At 43.0% G+C, this 25,353-nt stretch overlaps 1 protein-coding gene across 2 annotated transcripts in view; it reads left to right on the top strand.

Annotated features, from left to right (window-relative positions):
• Positions 1 to 25,353, top strand: part of BCAP31 (B cell receptor associated protein 31) — a 65,772-nt gene that overhangs the window by 29,715 nt on the left and 10,704 nt on the right. For both annotated transcript variants that reach the window (XM_060763159.2, XM_060763158.2), the window contains exons 6-7: positions 15,707 to 15,833; positions 22,440 to 22,540. In XM_060763159.2, the coding sequence (XP_060619142.2) occupies positions 15,707 to 15,833; positions 22,440 to 22,540 (228 nt within the window). The remainder of the gene's footprint in view (positions 1 to 15,706; positions 15,834 to 22,439; positions 22,541 to 25,353) is intronic.

Below are 25,353 nucleotides of genomic sequence, written 5' to 3'. Positions count from 1 at the left end.
AATAAATAAATAAATTTGTATTCCTAAGAGGTGACTTAAGGTACTGGACTTTTTGTTTACTTGAATTTTAGGAAGTTATTTAAGGTGAACCATCTGCTTTTTTTTTTAACTTTGATCAAGCATTGTCTTTGTTTAAGTAAATGTAAAGGTTTCTCCTGACATAGTATAGGTGATAATATGTTTATTTATGTATTTACTGCATTTATATACCACTTTTTTCACCCCTGAGGGGACTCAAAGTGGTTTCCAACATAGTAAAGGTAAAGATTTCCCCTGACATTAAGTCTAGTCATGTCCGGCTCTGGGGGATGGTGCTCATCCCCATTTCTAAGCTGAAGAGCCAGAGTTGTCCGTAGCACCTCCAAGGTCATGTGGCCAGCATGACTGCATGGAGTGCCGTTACCCTCCCACAGAAGCGATAGCTTTTGATCTACTCAAATTTGCATGTTTTTGAACTGCTAGGTTGGCAGAAGCCTGGCCTAATAGAAGGAGTTCACCCTGCTCCCCGGATTCGAACTGCTGACCTTTCGGTGAGCAAGTTCAGCAGCTCAGTGGTTTAAACCACTGTGCCACCATGGGTTTAATTGTCTTTGTTAACTGATATTAATTTGTCTTTGATCTATTGTGACTCTTTGAATGTGAAATCTTCAAGTCACCCTGTTATTCATAACCCTGCTAAGGTTTGAATTGTTGTAATGTGGTCTTATTCCTTTTTCTACTTTTTTTTTTTGTCGTGTCAGGAGCAACCGCTCCTGTCGTGAGAGAATTGGCCGTCTGCAAGGACGTTGCCCAGGGGACGCCCAGATGATTTCTGATGTTTTATCATCCTTGTGGGAGGCTTCTCTCATGTCCCCGCATGAGGAGCTGGAGCCGATAGAGGGAGCTCATCAGCCTCTCCCGGGATTTGAACCTGCGACCTGTCGGTCTTCAGTCCTGCCAGCACAGGCTTTGACCCACTGTGCCACGGGGGGCTCCTCCTTTTTCTACTGCCTTCCATTATGCCAAGATTTATCGTCTTTTTTGAATGAGTCACATTGCCTTGTGATATATCCAAATACAATACCCTCTGTTTAGCCATTTTGGCTTCTAGGGAGAGTTCTGGCTTATTTTCTCTTAAGATCCACCCATTTGTCTTTATGATAAGTATCAGCAGAATTCTTTTCCAGTGAAATATTTTCAATGAGCTGATTCTCTTCCCATCGGGTTTTTATTATGGTATGGGCCAGTCTGATTTTGACATTCAAAGATATATCACAGATTTCAGAGTCCTCTTTTATGGGTACCTTTATTTATTTATTTTTATGCATTCATTTGTTTTATGTAATTATGATGTTGTTGTTTATTGTTTGCGTTTTTGGTGTTATTTTGCTGTAATTTGTTGTTTGGGCTTGGCCTTATGTAAGCCACCCCAAGTCCCCATTGGGGAGATGGTGGCAGGGTATAAAGATTATTATTATTATTACTATTATTATTATTATTATTATTATTATTTGTTGACGATTCCATCCTGTAAGGCTAAGAGCTTGTCTAACACTCTGCATCGCTCTGTACAGTGTCCTACAAAATATTTTTAAGCTCCTTGAGTTTTAAAAGTGGCGTGCAACACCCTGGCTTGTGCGCCTCTTGCTGTGCTGGTGGAAATAGATGAAAAACCCTTGTGGACAGTTCCATTGACCAACTCCTGTTCTTGCTACCCTGAGACTTCAGAACTGTGATTTATGGTTGCCTTTATTTATTAGTTGGAGTTGTAATCTTATAAGGCTAAGAACTTGTTTGTCACTCTATACACCAGCTCCCCTTTTATGGCAGTAACCTTACCAGGTTAACCATACAGTGATGCCGTGTGGTGTCCAGGAATACTCTTGTGGATTATTTGACTCTTCCAATTTGCTGTACTAGCGAATGTCAAGCATAGCATAGCTGGCATTGCGATTCCTGTTCTCCTTAGCAAGAGACTTGAGGTTGTGCAAAGAAATCAGAGCTGGAGGAGGTGTGCTTTTTTAGGGCTATAACCCCAGAATCTTTCTACCCCATCTTCAGGGCCCCAGAGATTCCTCTCTATGCTACGTCATCTTTTCCCTGCATAGTTTACTGGTCAAGTGCAAAATATGACTTCTCCAATATTTATTTATTTATCGTGTCAGGAGCAAAACCAAACAGTTGTATTGCATTTTTTAACGAACAAACAAACATACAAAACACAAAGTTTGCAAGCTTGGTACTTGATTAAATGGCCTTTGACCAGTAGCTGGCCACTTGGAGTGCCTCTGGTGTTGCTACAAGAAGGTACTCCATTGTGCATGTGGCAGGGCTCAGGTTGCATTGCAGCAGGTGGTCTGTGGTTTGCTCTTCTCCACACTCGCATGTCGTGGATTGTAGCCCCATTTCTTAAGGTTGGCTCTGCATCTCGTGGTGTCAGAGCGCAGTCTGTTCAGCGCCTTCCAAGTTGCCCAGTTTTCTGTGTGCCCAGGGGGAAGTCTCTCATTTGGTATCAGCCATTGATTGAGGTTCTGGATTTTTAACCTGCCACTTTTGGACTCTCACTTGCTGAGGTGTTCCAGTGAGTGTCTCTGTAGATCTTAGAAAACTATTTCTTGATTTAAGTCGTTGACGTGGTGGCTGATACCCAAACAGGGGATGAGCTGGAGATGTCACTGCCTTGGTCCTTTCACTAGTGGCTGCTACTTCCTGGCGGATGTCAGGTGGTGCAATACCGGCTAAACAGTGTAATTTCTCCAGTGGTGTAGGGCGCAGACACCCCGTGATAATGCGGCATGTCTCATTAAGAACCACATCCATTGTTTTAGCATGGTGAGATGTGCTCCACACTGCGCATGCATACTCAGCAGCAGAGTAGCATAGCGCAAAGGCAGATGTCTTCACTGTGTCTGGTTGTGATCCCCAGGTTGTGCTAGTCAGCTTTTGTATGATATTGTTTCTAGCGCCCACTTTTTGCTTGATATTTGGGCAGTGCTTCTTGTAGGTCAGAGCATGTTCCAGAGTGACTCCCAGATATTTGGGTGCACTGCAATGCTCCAGTAGGATTCCTTCCCAGGTAATCCTCAGAGCTCGGGATGCTTATCTGTTCTTAAGATGAAAAGCACATGTCTGTGTTTTAGATGGTAAGGGATCAGCTAGTTTTCCCTTTAATAGGCAGTAAGAGCACCTAGAGCTTCGGAGAGCTTCTGTTCAACCATCTCAAAGCTCCCTGCTTGAACAGTAATGGCACGATCATCAGCATAGATGAAGCTCTCCATCCCTTCTGGCAGTGGCTGGTCATTTGTGTAAATGTTGAACGTTGATGGAGCAAGCATGCTCCCCTGAGGCAAGCCGTTTTTCTGTTTTCACCATCTACTTCTTTGGCCCTGGAACTCAACAAAAAAGCTCCTGTTTTGTAGCAAATTTCCTATGAGACAGGTGAGGTGGCAATCCTTCGTGATATTATACATTTTTCTCAGGAGGAGGCAGTGGTTTACAGTATCATAAGCTGCTGTCAGGTCTATGAAGACAGCTCCTGTGATCTGCTGACCTCTCACAAACTTATACCCATGCCAACATAAAGGCAGATCAGTTAGCACAAGAGCTCTTGAAGAATGGGAAACCCAACCTTGCCACCAAAGTAGGAAAGAAACCAATAGTCAGACAACCATATACTGAGAACAACAACCTTCATGAACCTTTTACGTTTACTGAATTGGACATGTAAAATCTCAATAAATGTAAAAATGGCAAAGCAGCTGGCCTGGATGATCTATGGATGGAACAAATCAAGAACTTTGGTCCAAAAGCAAGGCGCTGGTTGCTGAAGCTGATGAACAACTGCACTGCATCCTGTCAGATCCCCAAAATCTGGAGGAAAGCAAGAGTCATAGCCATCTTGAAACTAGGCAAAGACCGTAATGATCCAAAAAGCTGCAGACCAATCTCCTTATTATGCCATCTTTATTTTGCATAGAATTATGGAAAACATAACCCATGTCTGATTCCACAACAAGCTGACTTCAGGAAAGGCAAAAGCTGCACATCACAAATGCTTATTAAATGTTCAGGTGGTCTCTATGGCTATATTCTTTTCAAGGTCTGAGTGAAAGCTGAGATTACTGAGCTGACGTGGATAGTGCAAATGGAAAAGTGCATGGATAGTGCAGCCTGGCCAAAATAACATTTATTTATTTATTTATTTATTTATTTATTTATTTATTTACAGCTTTTATATTCCGCCCTTCTCACCCCGCAGGGGACTCAGGGCAGATTACAGTGTACACATATATGGCAAACATTCAATGCCAATTTTGACATACAACATATACAGACACACACAGAGGCTATTTAACTTTTTCTGGCCGCCAGGGGAGCTGTCGCTTTCATTGTCCATCTGTGACACTGATGAAGTACTTCCGCATTCCCCGCATGCTTTTTGCTGGAGTGCTTGCTGGAGTCTTTTTTATGGCCTCATAAATTAGTTAATTTAGCCTCCCCACACTTAATTTTCCTACTTGACAGATGCAACTGTCTTTCAGGTTGCAAAGGTCGACAACAGGCTACACAATTGGTTGGAAACCCACTCCAACCCGGGCTGGCTTCAAACTCATAACCTTTAGGTCAGAGTGATCTTAATGCAGCTGACACTCAGCCAGCTGTGTCACATTGGCTTCCCGAGTGTATTGGGGTTTCTGGGAATCTGTTGCTGCTGAGGCCTCTAGTGCATAAGCAAGGAATGGCTGCCAAATCCTGACATTTCTAGGTTTCTTTCTTTAGAAGGGCCCACTCTTCTGCTTCTTGATGGGCAAAACAGAAGGAAATTGCCCACAATTTAGGGGATTACACTGGGATGTCTTGAGGCTGTATTAGAGCTATATGATCTGGGTCCAGCTTCCTTTTCCTCCCCATGCCTCCCTCCATGTATTTTGTCTGGCTGCAGTCTTCCTCTATGTGTCATCCCCACTTTCTCTTTTCCATAACAGGGGGGAAAGCCAACAACCTTGAGCATGGAAATTCCTGGATATTTTTTTTAAAGAAAATTCAAACAAATAGACTAAGGCGTGCAATGTTGCATAAGGTCTATTTAAAGAATAGGGGGTGGATGGGGGTGGAGAAAGAGAGGAGACTTTTCACATTGGTCTGTTTGCTCACAGCTGCTTCTTAAAGCCCTTCAACCTTCTCAAAACACTGTGTGCATCAGCCTCGAGAGGGCAGTCAAACCCCACATCTCAGGTTGCTGCAAGCACATGGCTTCAAATAGGGAGGAATGTTTATGGAGTCAAGCTAATTAAAAGTGGCACATTAGCAGATAGCCTTGACCTGCTGAATGGCAGAGGTGGTTGAACATCAGCTTGGATATCTCTCCAAGCTGTAACCATAACCAGAACAGCAAGATTTATTAAAAAAAATACACACATTGTTCAAGGACACAAGAGTGTTACCACTTCCCTTCCTGATAATGCCTCAGTTCAACCAACTGATCTTTTTATGATGATCATGGGGTCATCATTAACTAGACTTAATTGCACTCACTTATCCTCACAGCGTGCACAATAAAAGATAACAAGAATGATTTGGAAATGTCTAACTGAAGAGAGCCAGTGTAATATAGTGATTTGTGCATTGAACTATAACTCTGGAGACCAGGAATCAAATCCTTGCTCGGTCATAGAAACCCACTGGCTGACTTTGAGTATGTTACACACTCTCACCATCTAAGGAAGCAAAAGGCACATCTCTGAACAAATTTTGACATTAAAATCCCAGGTTTGCCTTTCAATTGCCATAAGTTGGAAACAACTTGAAGGCACACAACAAGAACAATATCTGAATTTTCATTTGTACTGAAAAGGGAGCGGGGAATTCAACCTGGATAATAAAATTATGATTCTGTCTCATAATCAATCCCTGTTTACACAAAGGCTCAGATTTGTTATCACTGTGCATAAAACACAGTGTAAAAGAATGTGATTTAAGGATTCAGGATATCAGTTCACATGAACAATATCTTTGTTGAAAAGAAAGCCACCCAAATCTACATGGAGGAAATTCTAAAGCTATTCTATTATTATTATTATTAACTTTATTTGTACCCCGCTAGCATCTCCCGAAGGACTTGATGCGGCTTACAAAGGCCAAGGCCTCAAAACACAACATAACAATACAAAACCTAAAGCAAATTAAAAACAATTAAAGCAATATTAAACAGCAAGCAATAAACAATACACCAAGACACAATAAAACTGGGCCAGGCCAGAGTAATGGGTACAGAATTAAAAGTGCTGATGTGACAGGTGATATGTAAGGATTATAGGGTAAGTGCAGTGTGCAGTGTGCAGCAATCTTAATTCTAATTCTATTAAAGTGCTTCTTGGACTTGTTATTGAAGTTTTCCTATTCTGGAAAGGCACATCGGAACATCCAGGTCTTCAAGTTCTTTCTAAAGACTGCCAATGTAGGGGCCTGTCTAAGATCTTTGGGGAGCGTGTTCCAGAGTCGGGGGGCCACCACAGAAAAGGCCCTGTCTTGCGTCCCCACCAAACGCGCCTGCAACGCAGGCTGAATCACAAGCAGGGCCTCTCCGGATGAACAAAGTGAGAGCGTGGGTTCATAAACGGAGATGCGGTCACGCAGGTAGGATGGTCCCAAACCGTTTAGGGCTTTGTAGGTAGGCACCTGCACCTTAAATTGGGCTCGGAAAATAAACGGCAGCCAGTGGAGCTCCTTGAACAGAAGGGTTGACCTCTCTCTGTAAGGAGCACCATTTACATCCTGGCCACTGCCCGTTGGACCAGTTGGAATTTCTGAGCCGTTTTCAAGGGCAGCCCCATGTAGAGCGCATTACAGTAGTCTAATCTAGAGGTGACTAAGGCATGGACCACCCCGGCCAGATCAGCCTTTGCAGGGTACGGTCGCAGTTGGCGCACGAGTCTCAATTGTACAAAAGCCCTCCCGGACACCGCCGACGCCTGAGCCTCAAGCGTAAGCGATGAATCCATGAGGACTCCCAAACTGCGGACCTGTGGCTTCAGGGGGAGTGTAACCCCGTCCAACACAGGTTGCCACCCTATACCCCGGTCAGGTTTACGATCGACCAGGAGGACCTCTGTCTTGTCGGGATTGATCTTCAGCTTGTTCCTCCTCATTCAGATAGACACAGCGGCCAGGCACTCGTCCAGCACTCGAGAGGCCTCCTTGGAGTTGGGTGGAAATGAGTAATAGAGTTGTGTGTCATCTGCATAGAGGTGGCACCTAACTCCAAAACTCCGGATTACCTCTCTAAAGTATATGAGTGCTTTGAAAGGATGAGATGTTCTAAGAGTTGTTAAACGGGATGCTGATGGTTTATAATAGAAGGGTTATCTGGAAATAATATTACCATCTCCCCAATGGGGATTCGGGGTGTCTTACATGAGGCCAAGCCCAATAATAATAATAATAATAACAACAACAATAATAATTTCTTTATTTCTACCCTGCCACCATCTCCCCAAAGGGACTCAGAGCAGCTTACATGAGGCCAAACCCAACAACGAAATACAATAAATAAAATCAGAACACAGGTAACAACATGATAAATTACATAAAACATAAAATATAAAAACACAACAAACAAAATAAAATTACGATTAAATCATTCATAACATAAAACAGTGAGTGGGCCGCATGTACAGAATAAAATACTAAGGCTAAAAACACGGCTAAAAACACGGGGCAAAACAACAATTGAAAGTAAGGTTACAAGATTTTTTTTAAATACAAAGAATGAATATATCTTAACAAAACTTACATGGGTTGTAGTATAGATAATACATTATTTTTCCACATAAGCACCATTCAGTTCAATACATATTGTCATCTATGGGACGAGTTTTTGATGCCTGTGTCATAGAAGTTTCCCTCCGCCTTTTTCAACCAGTTCCTCACTTCGATTTTCACCTTGTCGTTGTCGTGTTTTCCACCCAAGTGTTCCTTCAACTTAGTGAACAGATGATAGTCACTGGGTGCTAGATTAGGGCAGTGAGAGGGGTGGTTTAAAACATCCTAACCAAATGAAGTCAACAACTCTTGTGTTGTATGAGCTGTGTTCGGACGCGCATTATCATCAAGGAGACAGACTCCTGCCATCAGCATCCCACAACGTTTGTCTTGGATGGCTCTTCAAAGTTTCTCCATGTTCTCACAATATATTCCATACCCATTCTATCACATGCTGTCTTGACATTATGTCCTCTCCATAAACTGAAATGATTTTGCAATGAATCGCAGTGGCATCCATGCCCTTAGTATTTAGGTAGCATATTACAGCGTGAACTTGGAGGAAAACGGAATGAGGACGGTCATCTCTTAACCTTCACCACAAGGCCAGTCAATGAGCTGCTACAACTGACACTGTTCGTTTGCTTCTGCTGGCTTTCTGCAGAAGCAAACCAGCTATGTGCCTTGTAACTTTACTTTCCGGATAAACCTTGTAGCATAGCAGGGGTTTGGACTAGATGTTCCCCGTGGTCTCCTCCAACTCTAAGATTCTATGATTCTAATGCCTCGTATCAAGCTGGCTATATTTGCACTTGGTTCTAATTGTAGATTCTCATGATTGAAGAGTACAGATCTTGTGTCTCACTGTTATGTAATCCTTGAGATTATACTTAAATGCTCTTTTGTTGACCAAGCATTAAAACAGATTAAAGTGGTATTCCAACGGGTGGAACGGTACCTGTTGCTTTGTGGCTTCAAGTTGTTTCTGACTTATGGTGACCCTGTAGCCACCCTGTCACAGGGTTTTCTTGGTAAGTTTTGTTCAAATACTGTTTGCCACTGCCTTTTCTGAACCTGAGTGAGTCAGATTTGCCCAAAGTCTCCTGGTTAGGTCTCCATGGATGAGTGGGGATTTGAACCCTGTATTCCTATTCTTAGAACAACAACCAAACTACCAGCCCTTACAGATTTCATTCATGAATTCTGTGCAATCATTTACATGGGAGGAGTCTACATGGAGCTGGCATGCTGAGATGAATAATAATAAGCTGATCTGTGATTATTTACAGCCATGCTCAATTTTCCAAAAATCCTACTCTCATACTGAGAGGTCTCATACTCAGCAACATTTAGGATACCTAATACATGATATGATATAATGGGCTGTATTTTATCAACAGTCTGGCTAAATAGACTAATCCGAAAGGGTTAGTCCATTTGAAGTGTGGTTATTGTTTGCCTTTCTGATATCACTTCTGTCCTTTGTGATGCTCTAGAAAAGAACTTTTTAAAGGATAAATATTGCTGACAGCCTTAAAAAGTACCCAGCACTTTTTAATCTGTACCGATTACTTTGGCCCGGCCCTGTTTTTCATTGTGTCATGGTGTATCGTTTTGTTGTTTTTACTGTTATTGCTTTAATGTTTTTGATTTGCTTTGAATTGTATTTGTTATGCTATTGTTTTGTTGAGGCCTTAGCCTTTGTAAGCCGCATCGAGTCCTTCGGGAGATGCTAGCGGGGTACAAATAAAGTAATAATAATAATAATAATAATAATAATAATAATAATAATATCCAGCATATATAAGCCTCTGTTTTTATTATGACAACATTGGAGGAGTGGCTGTACTGACTCAAGGTTACCATGTGGATATAATGACTGAGTGGTGATTTGAAGTAGATTTTTGTTTTAATCTGAACCACAACTCCCGTGTTACGTCAGCTCCACTGGCTGCCTGTTTGCTATCGCGCACAATTCAAAGTGCTGGCTTTGGCCTATAAAGCCCCAGCTCAGTTTGCCTGTCCGAATGCATCTCCCTTTACGAACCACTTCGAAAACTAAGATCTTCAGAGGAGGCCCTGTTCTCGGTCCTGTCACCATCACAGGCATGTTTGGTGGGGATGAGACACAGGGCCTCCTCAGTGATTGCCCCTCAGTTATGGAACTAAAAAGATAATAAAATAAAAAATAAACATTGGGCAGAGAAGAAAAACATATGGGCTACCATTTCTCTAACATGCCTACTAGAAAACCTTCTTTGTGAGCTGGATAGATAGTCCTTGCATTGCAGAGTGAAAATACAATTTCTGGTTCGCTTTCTTTCTTGCTAACTGTTCACGTAGGACAGTCTGAGGTTCATAATAATAATAATAATAATAATAATAATAATGCTTTATTTGTACCCTACTACCATCTCCCCAAGGGACTCTGTGCGGCTTACATGAGGCCAAGCCCTGTTGTGGCTTCCCATATATCACTGGCGTCACATAGAGGCATCTGGAGCAATGTTGTACTTTTTTTTAATTATGTGAGAAGCAACTTGAGAAACTGCAAGTCGCTTCTGGTGTGAGAGAATTGGTCGTCTGCAGAGACATTGCCCAGGGGACGCCCGGATGTGTTATCATCCTGTGGGAGGAGTCTTCTCTTATGATCCCACATGGAAGCTGGAGCTGACAGATGGTAGCTCAGCAGTTCAGCCAGCACAAGGGTTTACACATTGCGCCACCACAGCTCTAGTATGATGTACAAAGGAAGGACTTCCTTGCTTCTCTGGCTGTTGTGAAGACTTCCACCTTCTAGACTTAATTTGTGGGGTTGAGGAGAGTATGAGGGTTGAGGATCTTTCCTTGGTGCAGACTTCATTCATTTACTTACTTAAGAATCCACCTTTCCCCCAAAACAAAATAAATACAATCAAGTTTGAAACAGTCTGAAGATTGACATTGCAATGGAATTTAAATTATCAACACTTTTTTTATCGTGCCAGGAGCAAACCAAACAGCTGTATTGCATTTTTTAACAAACAAACAAAACACAAAGTTTGCAAGTTTGGTAGTTGATTAAATGTCCTTTGACCACTAGCTGGCCACTTGGAGTGCCTCTGGTGTTACTATAAGAAGGTCCTCCATTGTGCATGTAGCAGGGCTCAGGTTGCATTGCAGCAGGTGGTCTGTGGTTTGCTCTTCTCCACACTCACATGTTGTGGATTCCACTTTGTAGCCCCATTTCTTAAGATTGGCTCTGCATCTTGTGGTGCCAGAGCACAGTCTGTTCAGCGCCTTCCAAGTTGTCCAGTTTTCTGTGTGCCCAGGGGGAGAGTCTCTCATTTGGTATCACCCATGGATTGAGGTTCTGGGTTTGAGCCTGCCAATTTTGGACTCTCACTTGCTGAGGTGTTCCAGCGAGTGTCTCTGTAGATCTTAGAAAACTATTTCTTGATTTACGTCGTTGATTTAAGTTAATTATCAACACTGAAAACAATGTAAAACATACAGTGAAAAAATAGAAAAAGTAGTTCGAAAAAAGCAGTCCCCCTTTTTTTCTTCCCAGGCACTGAGAGTCTTTTCCCATTATGGTTGGTTCTGCATGGTGCTTGGTGCCAGATCATTGATAGTAGAAAGTGCATGGATGGCATAGAGCAGTGGTTCTCAACCTGTGGATCCCCTGATGTTTTGGCCTTCAACTCCCAGAAATCCTAACATCTGGTAAATTGGGATTTCTGGGAGTTGTAGGCCAAAACACCTGGGGACCCACAGGTTGAGAACCACTGACATAGAGTTTTGTAGCCAGGTTTTCCCATGGTGAACAGAGCAGGCATCATGTGATTGGAGGGCTCCATTTATTTTGCCATACAATTCAGCTTGAGTTGCCTTTGTTAGCTTAGACCTAGGTTGTGAAGGAGTGCAAGCTTACCTAGATGAGTCTTTATCCCCAAGGTTTGAAGCAGAACTTGGAAAATGTACTTGTTGAACTACAATTTCTGGACCCACCCTCTGCTGCCTCTGTGGCCACTGGGTATGCTAGTACAGGAGATTTATAGAAGTTGTATTTCACAGGAGCAGCATTTCCGAGCACTGATGCTAAGGTCACTGCTTGGTCAGCTGTGGCTTGAAAGGGAGTCCTTGTTTGAAGTTTACTCAGAGCGGTTTTGCAGCTCTCCTTTACTCAGCCTTATTGTAGTGTCATGCATCATGGGAAACCCTTCACTTCTTTGTTTCCATAGAATGTTGTGTTTCTTGTCAGGGTTTCTTGTTCATTGAAGGCTAGATCTGACTTCATGCTTTATGGTTTTTCTGTATACATAGTAGGTTCCACTAGTGTTTGTGACTCTTGAATCACTTGATGGAGGGAGTCTAATCTTATTGCTCAGCAAGCGATTGCTAGAACCGGTTATGCACATTGTCTCCTGAATGTTGAACTCTGATTCCTGTCTCCTTTAAAGCTGGCTTGGTTGATGAGCACGATACAGTCTAATAAGTATCAGGACATCCTCACACTTTTATAAATAAATCTTCTTCTAATAATGCCAGCTTATGCTTTGGGACTCAAGTGTGGTATGTAAAGTAATGAGGTAGGAAAGCATAACAAAAAGGCCCTGTTTTGTCTGTTTGGGTCACAGGCTCTTTAGCTCTGTGTTGATAAACATACTAGTAAGCCTTAGAGCCGTAGCAAACTGGGGTTTTGCGAGAGCAAACTGTGCCAGCACGAGCGATGCTCCGCCTCTTTCTCCGCCTATTTCCCTTTGCTAGGGCAGAGTTGCGAGCATAAGCTCGTGCTGCAGCAAACTACAGGGAGCTTGCACTCGGGCTTGCTCCGAAGCCCCGCCTTCTTTTCCCCCGAGGCTGCTCTCTCTCTTGCTAGCGTGCCTGTTTTCTATTGCAGAGGGCAGGGATGCGAGCGTACGCTCACAGTTGAATTCTGCCAACTGCGAGAGTACACTTGCATCGCTGCGCTAGCAAGGGAAAACAGAAACACTAGCAAGAGAGAGAGCAGCCTCGGGGGAAAAAAGGCGGGGCTTCGGAGTGAGCCCGAGCACAAGCTCGCTCTCGCTTTCTTTAGTTTGCTACGGCTCTTAGAACCCACGCAATCTCTTTGATCATCTGGAGAGGCCCTGCTCTCGCTCCTGCCCCCTTCGCAGGCGCGATTGCTGGGGACGAGGGAGAGGGCCTTCTCTGTGATGGCCCCCCAACTCTGGAACTCACTTCCTAAGGATATCAGGCAAGCCCCCACATTGGCATTCTTTAGTTGGAGCCTGAAAATGGGCTGTTCTGGTGTGCCTTCCCTGAATAAGGAAATAATCCCCAGCAAAATGTCCTCAGAAGCACTTCAACTACTCGTTGGGTTATAGCGCAGCCCCCAATGGCACAGTGGGTTAAAGCGCTGAACTGCTGAGCTTGTTGATCGAAAGGTCGCAGGTTCAATTCCGGGGAGCGGCGTGAGCTTCTGCTGTCAGCCCTAGCTTCTGCCAACCTAGCAGTTCGAAAACATGCAAATGTGAGTAGATCAGTAGGTACCGCTCTGGCGGGAAGGTAAGGGCGCTCCATGCAGTCATGCTGGCCACATGACCACGTTGTCTATGGACAACGCTGGCTCTTCGACTTAGAAATTGTGATGAGCACCACACCCCAGAGTCAGACATGACTGGACTTAATGTCAGGGGACAACCTTTACCTTTACCCTGGGTTGCTCTCTCTTCATTTCTTTTAAAACCCTCCTATCAGGTACATCCTTCCTCTGCTCATGCCCAGTGTTTATTTTTTAAATATTAAATTATTACATTTGGCCCGGCCATAGGTTTTTCAATCCTTGTGTGTTACTGTTTACATGTGAGTTATATTGTATTTTTATTTTTCTTATTTTTGTTTTATTGATGTATTGTCAGGCTTGGCCTCATGTAAGCCGCTCTGAGTCCCCTTGGGGAGATGGTGGCGGGGATAAATAAAGATTATTATTATTATTATTATTATTATTATTATTATTAGAGATCTAGCCACCTTGGAGGGCTGGAACAATGCCTTGTCGCAAAGCAAATCATACGTGCTTTCAAGCTGGTTTTCACAAAGCTCATAGTGAAACTTTAGAATTATAGTGATGTTGCTAAAGGGGACAGCTTTAAAAGGGACTTAGATGGGTTTCTGAAAGAAAGGTTGTGAACCACCCCTAGTCCTGATGGCTCTCTTTTCTGTCCACTGTCAGAGGTCGCATGCCTCTGAATAGAAATTGCCAGTGGGTAATGAGCAGGAGCGTACAATTGTACTTATGTCATGCTCACATTCGTTCCACAGGGGTATCTTAATTTGCCACCTTGGAACGGCGGATAGGACTAAATGGACTTTTGATCAAATCCCGTATTCTTTGGAACCTCTCCCGTCCAAAACATGTTCATATATCTTTGCAGAGTGAAACTCTCATTTGAAGGTTACCTATCTGCAAGCGGTTTCAAGAATTTGTTTCAACCTTCATAGCAAGATGACTTTTTAAAAAGACTGGAGGGGTGTAGATAGTATTAAAGCCGCGATTGAGTGAAATCCGCCGTCCTGTTAACGCATACAGCTTGCCTATTTGTCACGAGGAGGAGGAAAGGGAGAGAGAAAGAAAAAAAAACTACTGGAAAAGGAGAACAAAGGATATAAACACTCTTGCTGGCACGACTTGCCACAGGCATGCTCACCTCTCTTACGAAGAGCTTGTATAACAGTTTTTCTATACATAGCATCACTAATGTTAGGCTTCCTCCTTGGTGCTGTCTTCCATACCGATGCTTCAAGTCATGGCCACTCCTCATAGAAGAGCAACTGTGATGTAGAAAATACTCCCACCCCTTCCCTTTTATTTGAGGATAAAAGCTTGCACAAAATCTGCCCCCTCCCTTTTTCCCTTCCTACACACTGTGTGCCTAGTTGTTTCTGCTTCTGGAAGATAAAACACTCTTCTGCTTTTATTCTCTCTGTCTTTTTCCATTCAGCACTGCCTGGAAATAATACCATCTTCTCCAAACTAAGTCCGCAATTGGCAGTTCCAACGTTGGATGGAATTGCTGGGTGTTTTTACTGGATAGGGAGAAAAACATTGTATGGGCAAAGGGATAACTGTTTGGAATAACATTATTTATTATTTATTTATTTACGACATTTGTATGCCGCCCTTCTCACCCCGAAGGGGACTCAGAGCGGCTTACAAGATATATAAACATACAATATATTATATTATTAGCATAGTACAATATCAGTATTATATATTATTATATTGCACTATACCATTATATTGTAATACTAGCCGTCCCCTGCCACGTGTTGCTGTGGCCCACATGGGGGTTCTGTGTGGGAGGTTTGGCCCAATTCTATCGTTGGCGGGGTTCAGAATGCTCTGTGATTGTAGGTGAATTATAAATCCCAGCAACTACAACTCCTAAATGTCAAGATTCTATTTTCCCCAAACTCAACCAGTGTTCACATTTGGGCATATTGAGTATTTGTGTAGAATTTGGTCCAGATCCATCATTGTTTGAGTCCACAGTGATCTCTGGATGTAGGTGAACTACAACTCCAAAACCAAAGGACATTGCCCACTAAACCCTTCCAGTATTTTCTGTTGGTCTTGGGAAAACTGTGTGCCATGTTTGGTTCAATTCCATCGTTGGTGGGGTTCAGAATGCTCTTTGATTGTAAATCCCAGCAACTGCAACTCCCAAATGACAAAATCATTTTTTTAGTGAAGGACATACATTGGGTTGTTAGGTGTCTTGTGTCCAAATTTGGTGTCAATTCGTCCAATGGTTTTTGAGTTCTGTTAATCCCACAAACGAACACTACATTTTTATTTATATAGATTAGTTGAATTCTGTTTCAGTATTTTCCATTGCTGTATTTTAACCATATTGTTTTTTAAGTTGTGAGCTGCTTTCAGTCTTTTCTGCCTATTTATTCTTGTGCAATTCTTCTTCTCTTCTCCTCCCCCCATGAACAGCAACTGAAATTGGCTGGAGTGGAAGTAGCTGATCTGGACACCAAAGGTGCCAATGCTGAGGAAGATAACAAAGCCCTGCAGGATGAAGTCAGAAAGCTGAAGGAAGAATTGACCTCCACAAAGAGAGGTGAGGGTTTGGGAGGGTGAGGGGCGATTGTGGACCCATTTGACCCTCAAAATAACTGGCCACACATTTCCATTAGGAAAAGGTAATCAAGGAGTTGACTTTCTCCTCTTGACATAGCCTCCCCCTCCGAATTGTGCACAGCTGGCTCATCAGGGCTGAAAGCCAGTGAAAGGGTGATACAGGATCTATTTATATCCCCAAGAGCTGTACATCCATGTGCTTTCCTCGTGTACTATCTCAAAATGCCCCATCCCTCCCCTCTGCTTAAAATAATTCGCTTGGCATGGAGCTTTGGGAATAAATGGACCAGCCCTGCAGCATTTGTTTGTAAACACTAGGATTTATCTGAAATCACGAGGTTGGCTCTTCGCTGCCCTCAAAGCAGCCCCCCCCCCCCCCCAAATTGCTGCCTTTAGAATGAATTTTCCTGATAATTTGATAAGCTATGGTAAAAGGGTCATTTCTTCTAGATTTTAGAGCTCTTGAATTTTTAAGAGTGGATAACTTAGCACATGCAATGCTGTCTTGAACTGACTGAAACTTATCAGATCCAATTCTATAAGAATACCACATCTATTAAAAGCAACTTGTGCTTCCAACTCCCTTATTCCTCTCCTCTGACTGAAATGCAACTCAAGTTGATTTAACTGTCCTCAGGCATGTAGCCGGGGAGCGGGGGGGGGGGGGGGGGGTGAGGGGCTTCACCCCCCCCCCCCCCGAAATTCTCATGGTGGTTCACGAAAAGGCCTTACTGGTGCATTATTTAAACTGTTATGTTTGTTCATATCATGATCTGATCACCCTACTCAATATATCCCATATGCATGGGGGTATTGGGGTAACGATGCAAAAGGTTTGCTAGGGTAGACCCTCTTTCACTCGGACTCGCCCCCCCCCCCCCCGAATCGAAATCCTGGCTACAGGCCTGACTGTCCTAATTCACCATGAACCCAGAGGGGAACCTGCTGTGTGGTGAACAGAAATGAAGGGGATGTCATCTTGATCTATGAAGCACAATACTACTACTACTACTACTACTAATAATAATAATAATAATAATAATACTTTATTTATACCCCGCCACCATCTCCCCAAGGGACTCTGAGCAGCTTACATGAGCCCAACAGTACATCAATAAACAAAGGCAATAAATGCAATACAATTAAAATAAATCAATATAAACAATAACCAATAAACAGTAACACACAAAGATTTAAAAACCTATGGCCGGGCCAAATGTAAATGTTTAAAATTAAAAAAATAAACGCTGGGCATGAACAAGGTAGGATATAACTGGTATAGGGTTTTCAAAGAGAGATGAGGGAACACAGTGAATCCTAAATCAGTAGTAAAGTGCATTCCGAGGGCATATCGCTGAGAAATTTTCCTTATTCAGGAAGGCACACTGGAACAGCCACGTTTTCAGGCTCCTCCTAAAGACTGCCAGAGTCAGGGCATGCTTGATGTCCTTGGGAAGTGAGTTCCAGAGTCGGGGGGCCACCACCGAGAAGGCCCTCTCCCTCTTCCACACCAATCGTGCCTGCGAAGGAGACGGGAGCGCGAGCAGGGACTCTCCAGATGATTGAAGAGATCATGTGGATTCATACACAGAAATTCAGTGGGATGTCAAAGAGGAGTTGTTCAAGGACATGGCAATTTATCAGAAGGTACTGCTAGAGCAGAGTCGGGACAAGCTGTGCCCCTTCAAATACTGCTGGTCTTGCAGCGCTCCTCAGCCCCAGACAGCATGGCCTGTAGTCCAAGATGATGCCACTCATTGTAATACTAAAACTAACAACAATAACAACAATGAGGATTCAAAAATAGATTTGCAGTCAGAAAGGTTTTGAAGAGAAAATTAAATGGTGGAAATATTATTAAGGCTATCAACACCTGGGCCATCCCTGTCATTAGATACACTGCTGGGATTGTGAACTGGACACAAGCAGATCTGGATGATCTGGACAGAAAAACAAGAAAACTGGTGACAATCCACTACTCATTAAACCCGCGTAGTGATGTCGACAGACTTTACCTGCCCAGAAAATCAGGAGGCAGAGGCTTCTGCAAGTGAAACAAACGGAAGAAGAGAAACACGCACTGGCAGATTATGTGAAAGGCAGTCAAAAACCAACATTGAGGGAAGTCAATAGTAGTAAATTGCTTAAAGTGCAAAAGACAAAGAGGGGGGATATCATAAAAACACAATCCAGAGCAGAAGAGAAAACTGGCAAAAGGAGGCTCTCCATGGACAGTTCCTGGGGAAAATTAAGAGCCAAGTTGGACTGGATGGCCCACGAGGTGTCCTTCAACTCCAGGATTTTATGATTTTATGATTTTATGATGCTATGAAAATACATAGTGCAAAGATAAAAACACCAACACTACTAAAACGTAAAATTATAATTTATAGTTTCATATTGTCTATGTAGGCCTGCTGGAAGAGATACCATATTTCAACGCATAATAATCTCAGTCATGTAATAGTTGCACCCCCATTTTCCCCCCAAAATGCGAAATAATAATAATAATAATAATAATAATAACAAAGGTGGTCGCAGTGGTGATCGGCACACCGGGTGCAGTGCCTAAAACCTTGGCCTGCACTTAAACACAATCGGCACTGACAAAATTACCATTTGACAGCTGCAGAAGGTCACATTACTGGGATCTGCATGCATTATTCGCCAATACATCACACAGTCCTAGACACTTGGGAAGTGTCCGACGTGTGATCCAATTCAACAGCCAGCAGAGTGTCTGCTGTGGACTCATCTTGTTGTGTTTCAAATAATAATAATAATAATAATAATAATAATAATAATAATAATAGTAATAAATATTGTCGAAGGCTTTCATGGCTGGAATCACTAGGTTCTTGTGGGTTTTTTCGGGCTATAGAGCCATGTTCTAGAGGCATTTCTCCTGACGTTTCGCCTGCATCTATTGCAAGCATCCTCAGAGGTGTGAGGTCTCACACCTCTGAGGATGTTTGCCATAGATGCAGGCGAAACGTCAGGAGAAATGCCTCTAGAACATGGCTCTATAGCCCAAAAAAACCCACAAGAACCTAGTAATAAATATTATTATAAATGGACTCATCTTGTTGTGTTTCAAATAATAATAATAATAATAATAATAATAATAATAATAATAAATATTATTATAAATGGGGTGTCAGAATTCCAGTGGTAGCAGGACTTGTTCCAGAGTGTGCGTACCTCAAGACCTTGGTCCATCTATTCCCAAAGCTCCATGCCAAGTGAATTATCTTTGACTGGGAGGAGACATTGTGAGCCCAGCTGATAAAATGGCACCAGTCCCAATCTCCTAGGCACTGGAGAGAAGGTGCAGTGTGTAGCATAACCTTCAACAGCTATAAAAAGACCTTGCCATGAGGACAAAGTCCATTGGAAGCATACCTGAGAAATTAACTCTGGGCACAAGTAGATGGCAGCAGGACCTCAATGAGAGAGTGGAGCTGTAGGTATGATTGTGTGTGTGTGTGGTGAACTTTTGTTGTGAATACAAGGCTACAACAGAAACTTTTAATGATTTCATTACAAAGGACAGGGTTGTGGTAGACACTAGCTGTGATCGCCCCTACCAGTGACCTGGTTTGAAAGAAGGATAGAAAGCACCTGAACCTTGCACTGGTGTAATAGGATTCCCCTACGTGTGTGTTTGTTTATGCTTTTCCCATTTATAAAAAAGGGAGGGACTGCTGTTTTCAGCAGCAGCACCAACCAGTTTGAGCTGCTTCTCTAGATCCCATTACCAGAACCAGCAAATCAGAAGCATTGACATCAGCTCAGCAGGAATCCAGGAGCTGTGAAGCTGCAACCTTTTTGACCTTCTTGCTGAGCGGGCTTGTGTAACGCTTCAGCATGGTCTCCACTTCCATCTCCACCACAGTCGAACCAGATTGAATGAAACAGTGGGCATGTATACCAAATCACAACTCTCTTCTGCCACCCTCTTCCCCTGCTTACAGAAAGAGACTGAGGGACCTTCATGTGATTTATGACAGTTGCGTCATTTTGGAGACTTGGACAGGCAACGAGGGGCAAGAGAATTTAGCATTGAGGTGGGGCAACTGTCTGTTCCTGCCGGGGCAAAGTCAGATTACTCTTCTTCCAGCAGATCTTTTTTTTATAGTTGGGGCAGAGGGTGTATATCATGTGGGTTTTTTTCTGGCATCACGTGACTAGTGCTAACAGTGAAAAGTCAGAAAAACTGCTGGATTTGGCAGGGTAGTTTATGTAGACTAGAGACCCCATTGTCTCTTTAGTACCATTTTTTTTTGTGTGTGTTATTGCTTATATGTGAGTTATATGAATTGTATTGTTTTATTTGCTTACTGCTTTGTTTGTGTTACTGATGTGTTGTTGGGCTTGGCCTCATGTAAGCCGTCCCGGGTCCCCTTGGGGAGATGGTGGCGGGGTATAAATAAAGTTATTATTATTATTATTATCACCCAAATACCTGGGAGTCACTCTGGACCGTGCTCTGACCTACAAGAAGCACTGCCTGAACATCAAGCAAAAAGTGGGCGCTAGAAACAACATCATACGAAAGCTGACTGGCACAACCTGGGGATCACAACCAGACACAGTGAAGACATCCGCCCTTGCGCTATGCTACTCTGCTGCTGAGTACGCATGCCCAGTATGGTACACATCTCACCACGCTAAAACAGTGGATGTGGCTCTTAATGAGACATGCCGCTTTATCACAGGGTGTCTGCGCCCTACACTACTGGAGAAATTACACTGCTTAGCCAGTATTGCACCACCTGACATCCGCCGGGAAGTAGCAGCCAATAGTGAAAGGACCAAGGCAGAGACATCTCCAGCTCATCCCTTGTTTGGGTATCAGCCAGCATGTCAATGACTTAAATCAAGAAATAGTTTTCTTAGATCTACAGAGACACTCGCTGGAACACCTCAGCAAGCGAGAGTCCAAAAGTGGCAGGCTCAAACCCAGAACCTCAATCCATGGGTGATACCAGATGAGAGACTCTCCCCTGGGCACACAGAAGACTGGGCAACTTGGAAGGCGCTGAACAGACTGCGCTCTGGCACCACAAGATGCAGACCCAATCTTAAGAAATGGGGCTACAGGGTGGAATCCACGGCATGCGAGTGCGGAGAAGAGCACACCACAGACCACCTGCTGCAATGCACCCTGAGCCCTGCCACATGCACAATGGAGGACCTTCTTGTGGCAACACCAGAGGCACTCCCAAGTGGCCAGATACTGGTCAAAGGACATTTAATCAACTACCAAGTTTGCAAAATCTGTGGGTTTTTTAATCTGTTTTGTTCTGTTAGAAATGTAATACAATGGTATGGTTACTGATGACACGATAAATAAATATTATTATTATTATTATGTTCCTCACAAAATTCCCAAGTGGGATAGGCTGGTGGGCCTATTTTGGAATTTGGGAAGAATGCCTTAGGTGCATTCACAGTATTACTGCCATAAAATTGAACAAGAGGGAATTTGGAGTTCATTCCATCTTTCCAAAATGGCTGCCGTAACAGGTGTAGTTGTTTTGAAAACCAGCTAATTCCCAGAAGCCAAACTTCCAGTGCTTGGAGAAACATATACTGAAATAAAGATAAAGCACTCATGCAAAGCAAAGTAAGGCAAAGCAAAGACAATAAAAGATCTAGACCAAGCTAGGACATACATGCACAAGGAATACTTCGGTAGATGGGGGTTCTGTGTGGGAAGTTTTCCCCAATTCTGTCATTCGTGGGGTTCAGAATGCTCTTTGATTGTAGGTGAACTGTAAATCCCAGTAACTACAACTCCCAAATGTCAAGGTATTTCCTCCAAGCTCCATCTGTGTTTATATTTGGACATATGGAATATTTGTGCCAAGTTTGGTCCAGATACATCATTGTTTGAGTCCACAGTGCTCTCTGGATGTAGGTGAATTACAAATCCCAAATTCAAGGTCAATGCCCACCAATCCCTTCTCTTGTTTTCTGTTGGCCATGGGCGTCCTGTATGCCATGTTTGGTTCAATTCCATCATTGGTGGAGTTCAAAATACTCTTTGGTTGTAGGTGAACTATAAATACCAGCAACTACAATTCCCAAATGACAAACTCAATTTTTTTGAGTGAAGGACATGCATTGGGTTGTTAGGTGTATGCTGTCCAAATTTGGTGTGAATTCCCCCAGTGGTTTTTGAGTTCTGTTAATCCCACAAACGAACATTACATTTTTATTTATATAGATAATCATAATTTGATTTATATTCTGCCCTCTCTCCCCGAGGGCACTCAGGGCGGATTACAACAAAAGATGGCAAACGTTCAAGTCAGAAGATGACTTGCAGAGGATCACAGGTTTGTCACTGATTGGAGAAAATATCCATTTGTTCTAATCCTGGGGGAGAAAAGAAGCTGTGATGTGTCTCTGCCACATTCATCCCCCAGTTAATCTGAAATGACCTCTTTTCCTGTGTAGAAATCACCACTGCCACCCCCACCCCAACCTGTGGCTTGGACTGCTATTCCCCATCAAACTGATGATTTGACAGCACCACAGTTATCTAATGCTGTCTAGTGTCTTTTTTTTTCTTCCCTAGCTTTGGAGAAAGCCGACAACGAGGCCCTGGCTATGCGCAAACAGGCTGAAGGACTGACCAAGGAGTATGACAGACTGCTGGAGGAACATGCCAAGCTCCAGGTACCGGCGGGAAGGGGGGGAGTGGGTTGGCCAAAAACTGACATGTTGCTGCCTCGTTGCACTAGGATGTTAGGAAACAGAAATGAACACCTATCATGCTTCCTAAGCATTTGCTACCATTGAAGCTGCTGTGAGAGGATGCGTTATAGATAAGTCCCAGAAGAAGGCAACCATGGCACATGTGTCTTTAGACTCTGTAGCCAACTTGCAGAGAGTACGTGACTCTGGTCACACATAGAGGTACAGTACAAAGGGCATGATCCACATCTTCTAAGAAGGAAGGTGAGTCCTTGCCCCTTTTTATGTCATGAATACTTTTTGAACCTTAAAAACGTTATTTAATCCATTTTCAGTGGGACAGAGTACATCAGGCACTTTCAGAGCAAGAAGTAGACACACAGACCCCAGCACTGGTTTTATAGTTGCGATATTGATTACACAGACAAAGGAGAGACATCACATATACTTAGCATTTACTCACATACATTTAACATTCATGTTCAGCATTCTCCTCCATTCAGGCCTGTTGCTGGAGAAGCGAGACGGGTGGACAGAACCACATCCCTGCAGATCTTACATACATACACTATGGGTCTCCTTTTGTAGCTATTTTTGGTTATTCATTATTTGTTTGTTTAGATCAGGGGCCCACAAACTTTTTAAACAGAGGGCCAGGTCACAAAAACGGTTCAAGGGCCGGATTATAATTTGAAAAATAAATGAATGAATGACTATGCACACTGCACATATCTTATTTGTAGTGCAAAAACACTTAAAAACAATACAATAATTATAATGAAGAACAATTTTAACAAATATAAACTTATTAGTATTTCAGTGGGAAGTGTGGGCCTGCTTTTGGCTGATGAGATAAGATTGTTGTTGTTGTTGTGTGCTTCCAAGTCATTTCAAACTTAGGTTGACCCTGAGCGAGGACCAGGTAAATGACTTTGGAGGGCCGTATCCGGCCCCCGGGCCTTAGTTTGAGGACCCCTGATTTAGATAATTTCTATTATTCAGCTCAGACATGCTGGAACCTTATTAGTTCTGGAAACTCTTTAGCATAAAGAGCTTTGACTATGTAAACAGAATTTTTAGGTCAGTTCTCATCAGCGCCTCTCTTGCTTCATCAAATTCTTCACCTCCTTTGTTCTCTATATTGCAGTTTTCCAGGTTTCATTTTTGGGGTGGTATCTTTAGCCTTGCCAGACCTTTAGGCCTGAGCCAGACCCCAAACATACAATTCATTCATTACATTTTCTCACTCCCAGGCTTATTTACTGGAAGCTTCGTTCTGGCACATAGGTTTCTCAGAGCAACCAACTGCCATTCACTAACCTAGTGCATGCAGAACCTGGTCCAATTATTTTTCTGACCTTCAACTATCAGAAATCTCCACCAGCATGGCCAGTGATTTCAGAGAAATGTAGACCAAGATTACCTTTTCAGGACAGAACAGATGAAGGGAGAAGACTGTGATTGATCTAGAGCAGTGGTTCTCAACCTGTGGGTCCCCAGATGTTTTGGCTTTCAACTCCCAGAAATCCCAACAGCTAGTAAACTGGCTGGGATGTCTGGGAGTTGTAGGCCAAAACACCTGGGGACCAACAGGATGAGAACCACTGATCTAGAGTGTGATAGTCAATGGTGAATTTCCAAGTGGAAATGATTTTTTCTGTAGCCATTCCCTGGGGATCTTGGGATTTCAGTATTTTGTGAGGCAGGAAATATAAGGTGTCCCCAACAAAACTGTTCCTTGAATTATTTTTCCTTCTAGAGCAATGGTTCTCAACCTGTGGGTCCCAATGTGTTTTGGCCTGCAACTCCCACTTATCCACATCTGAAAAGATATGTTCTCTCTAGCCATTTTCTATAGCTTTCTTCTCCTGCTGGAAGATGACCATAGAGTTATAAGGAAAGACAACATGCTAGAGCAGTGGTTCTCAACCTGTGGGTCCCCAGATGTTTTGGCCTACAACTCCCAGAAATTCCAGCCAGTTTACCAGCTGTTAGGATTTCTGGGAGTTGAAGGCCAAAACATCTGGGGACCCACAGGTTGAGAACCATTGTTCTAGAGGTAAACGGTTTTTCATAAAGAAATACATAGCTTACAAGTGTTTGATATTTCAAGGAAATTGAGGATGAACCTGTAATCCTTCAATTCCTAGTTGGCGCCTCAGTTCTACTCTTCTTTTCCTTCTCTTTTTAAAAAATACCCCAGTTGTCCTCAAAGTCAATTAGAATTTTCCTCATGAGAGTTACTCTCTTGACCAGGGGTCCTCAAACTTTTTAAACAGAGGGCCAGGTCACAGTCCCTCAAACTCTTGGAGGGCCGGATTATAATTTGAAAAAAACATGAATGAATTCCTATGCATGCTGCACATATCTTATTTGTAGTGCATAGGAAAACAATACAATAACTGAAATGAAGAACAATTTTAGCAAATATAAACTTTACCTCACTACCTCTGAGGATGCTTGCCATAGATGCAGGTGAAACGTCAGGAGAGAATGCCTCTAGAACATGGCCATATAGCCCGAAAAAACCTAAAACAACCCAGTGATTCCGGCCATGAAAACCTTCGACAATACAATAAACTTAATAGTATTTCAATGGGAAGTGTGGGCCTCCTTTTGGCTGATGAGATAGGATTGTTGTTGTTGTTGTTGTTGTTGTGTGATTTCAAGTCTTTTCAGACTTAGGTTGACCCTGAGTGAGGGCCGGATAAATGACCTTGGAGGGCCGCATCTGGCCCTCAGGACTTAGTTTGAGGACCCCTGCTCTTGACCTTTGGGAACCTAACTCTATCAAA

This window comes from Anolis sagrei, chromosome 2, assembly GCF_037176765.1.
Source record: "Anolis sagrei isolate rAnoSag1 chromosome 2, rAnoSag1.mat, whole genome shotgun sequence".
Taxonomy (NCBI): Eukaryota; Metazoa; Chordata; class Lepidosauria; order Squamata; family Dactyloidae; genus Anolis; species Anolis sagrei.
This window is presented reverse-complemented; position numbering and strand designations above follow the sequence as displayed.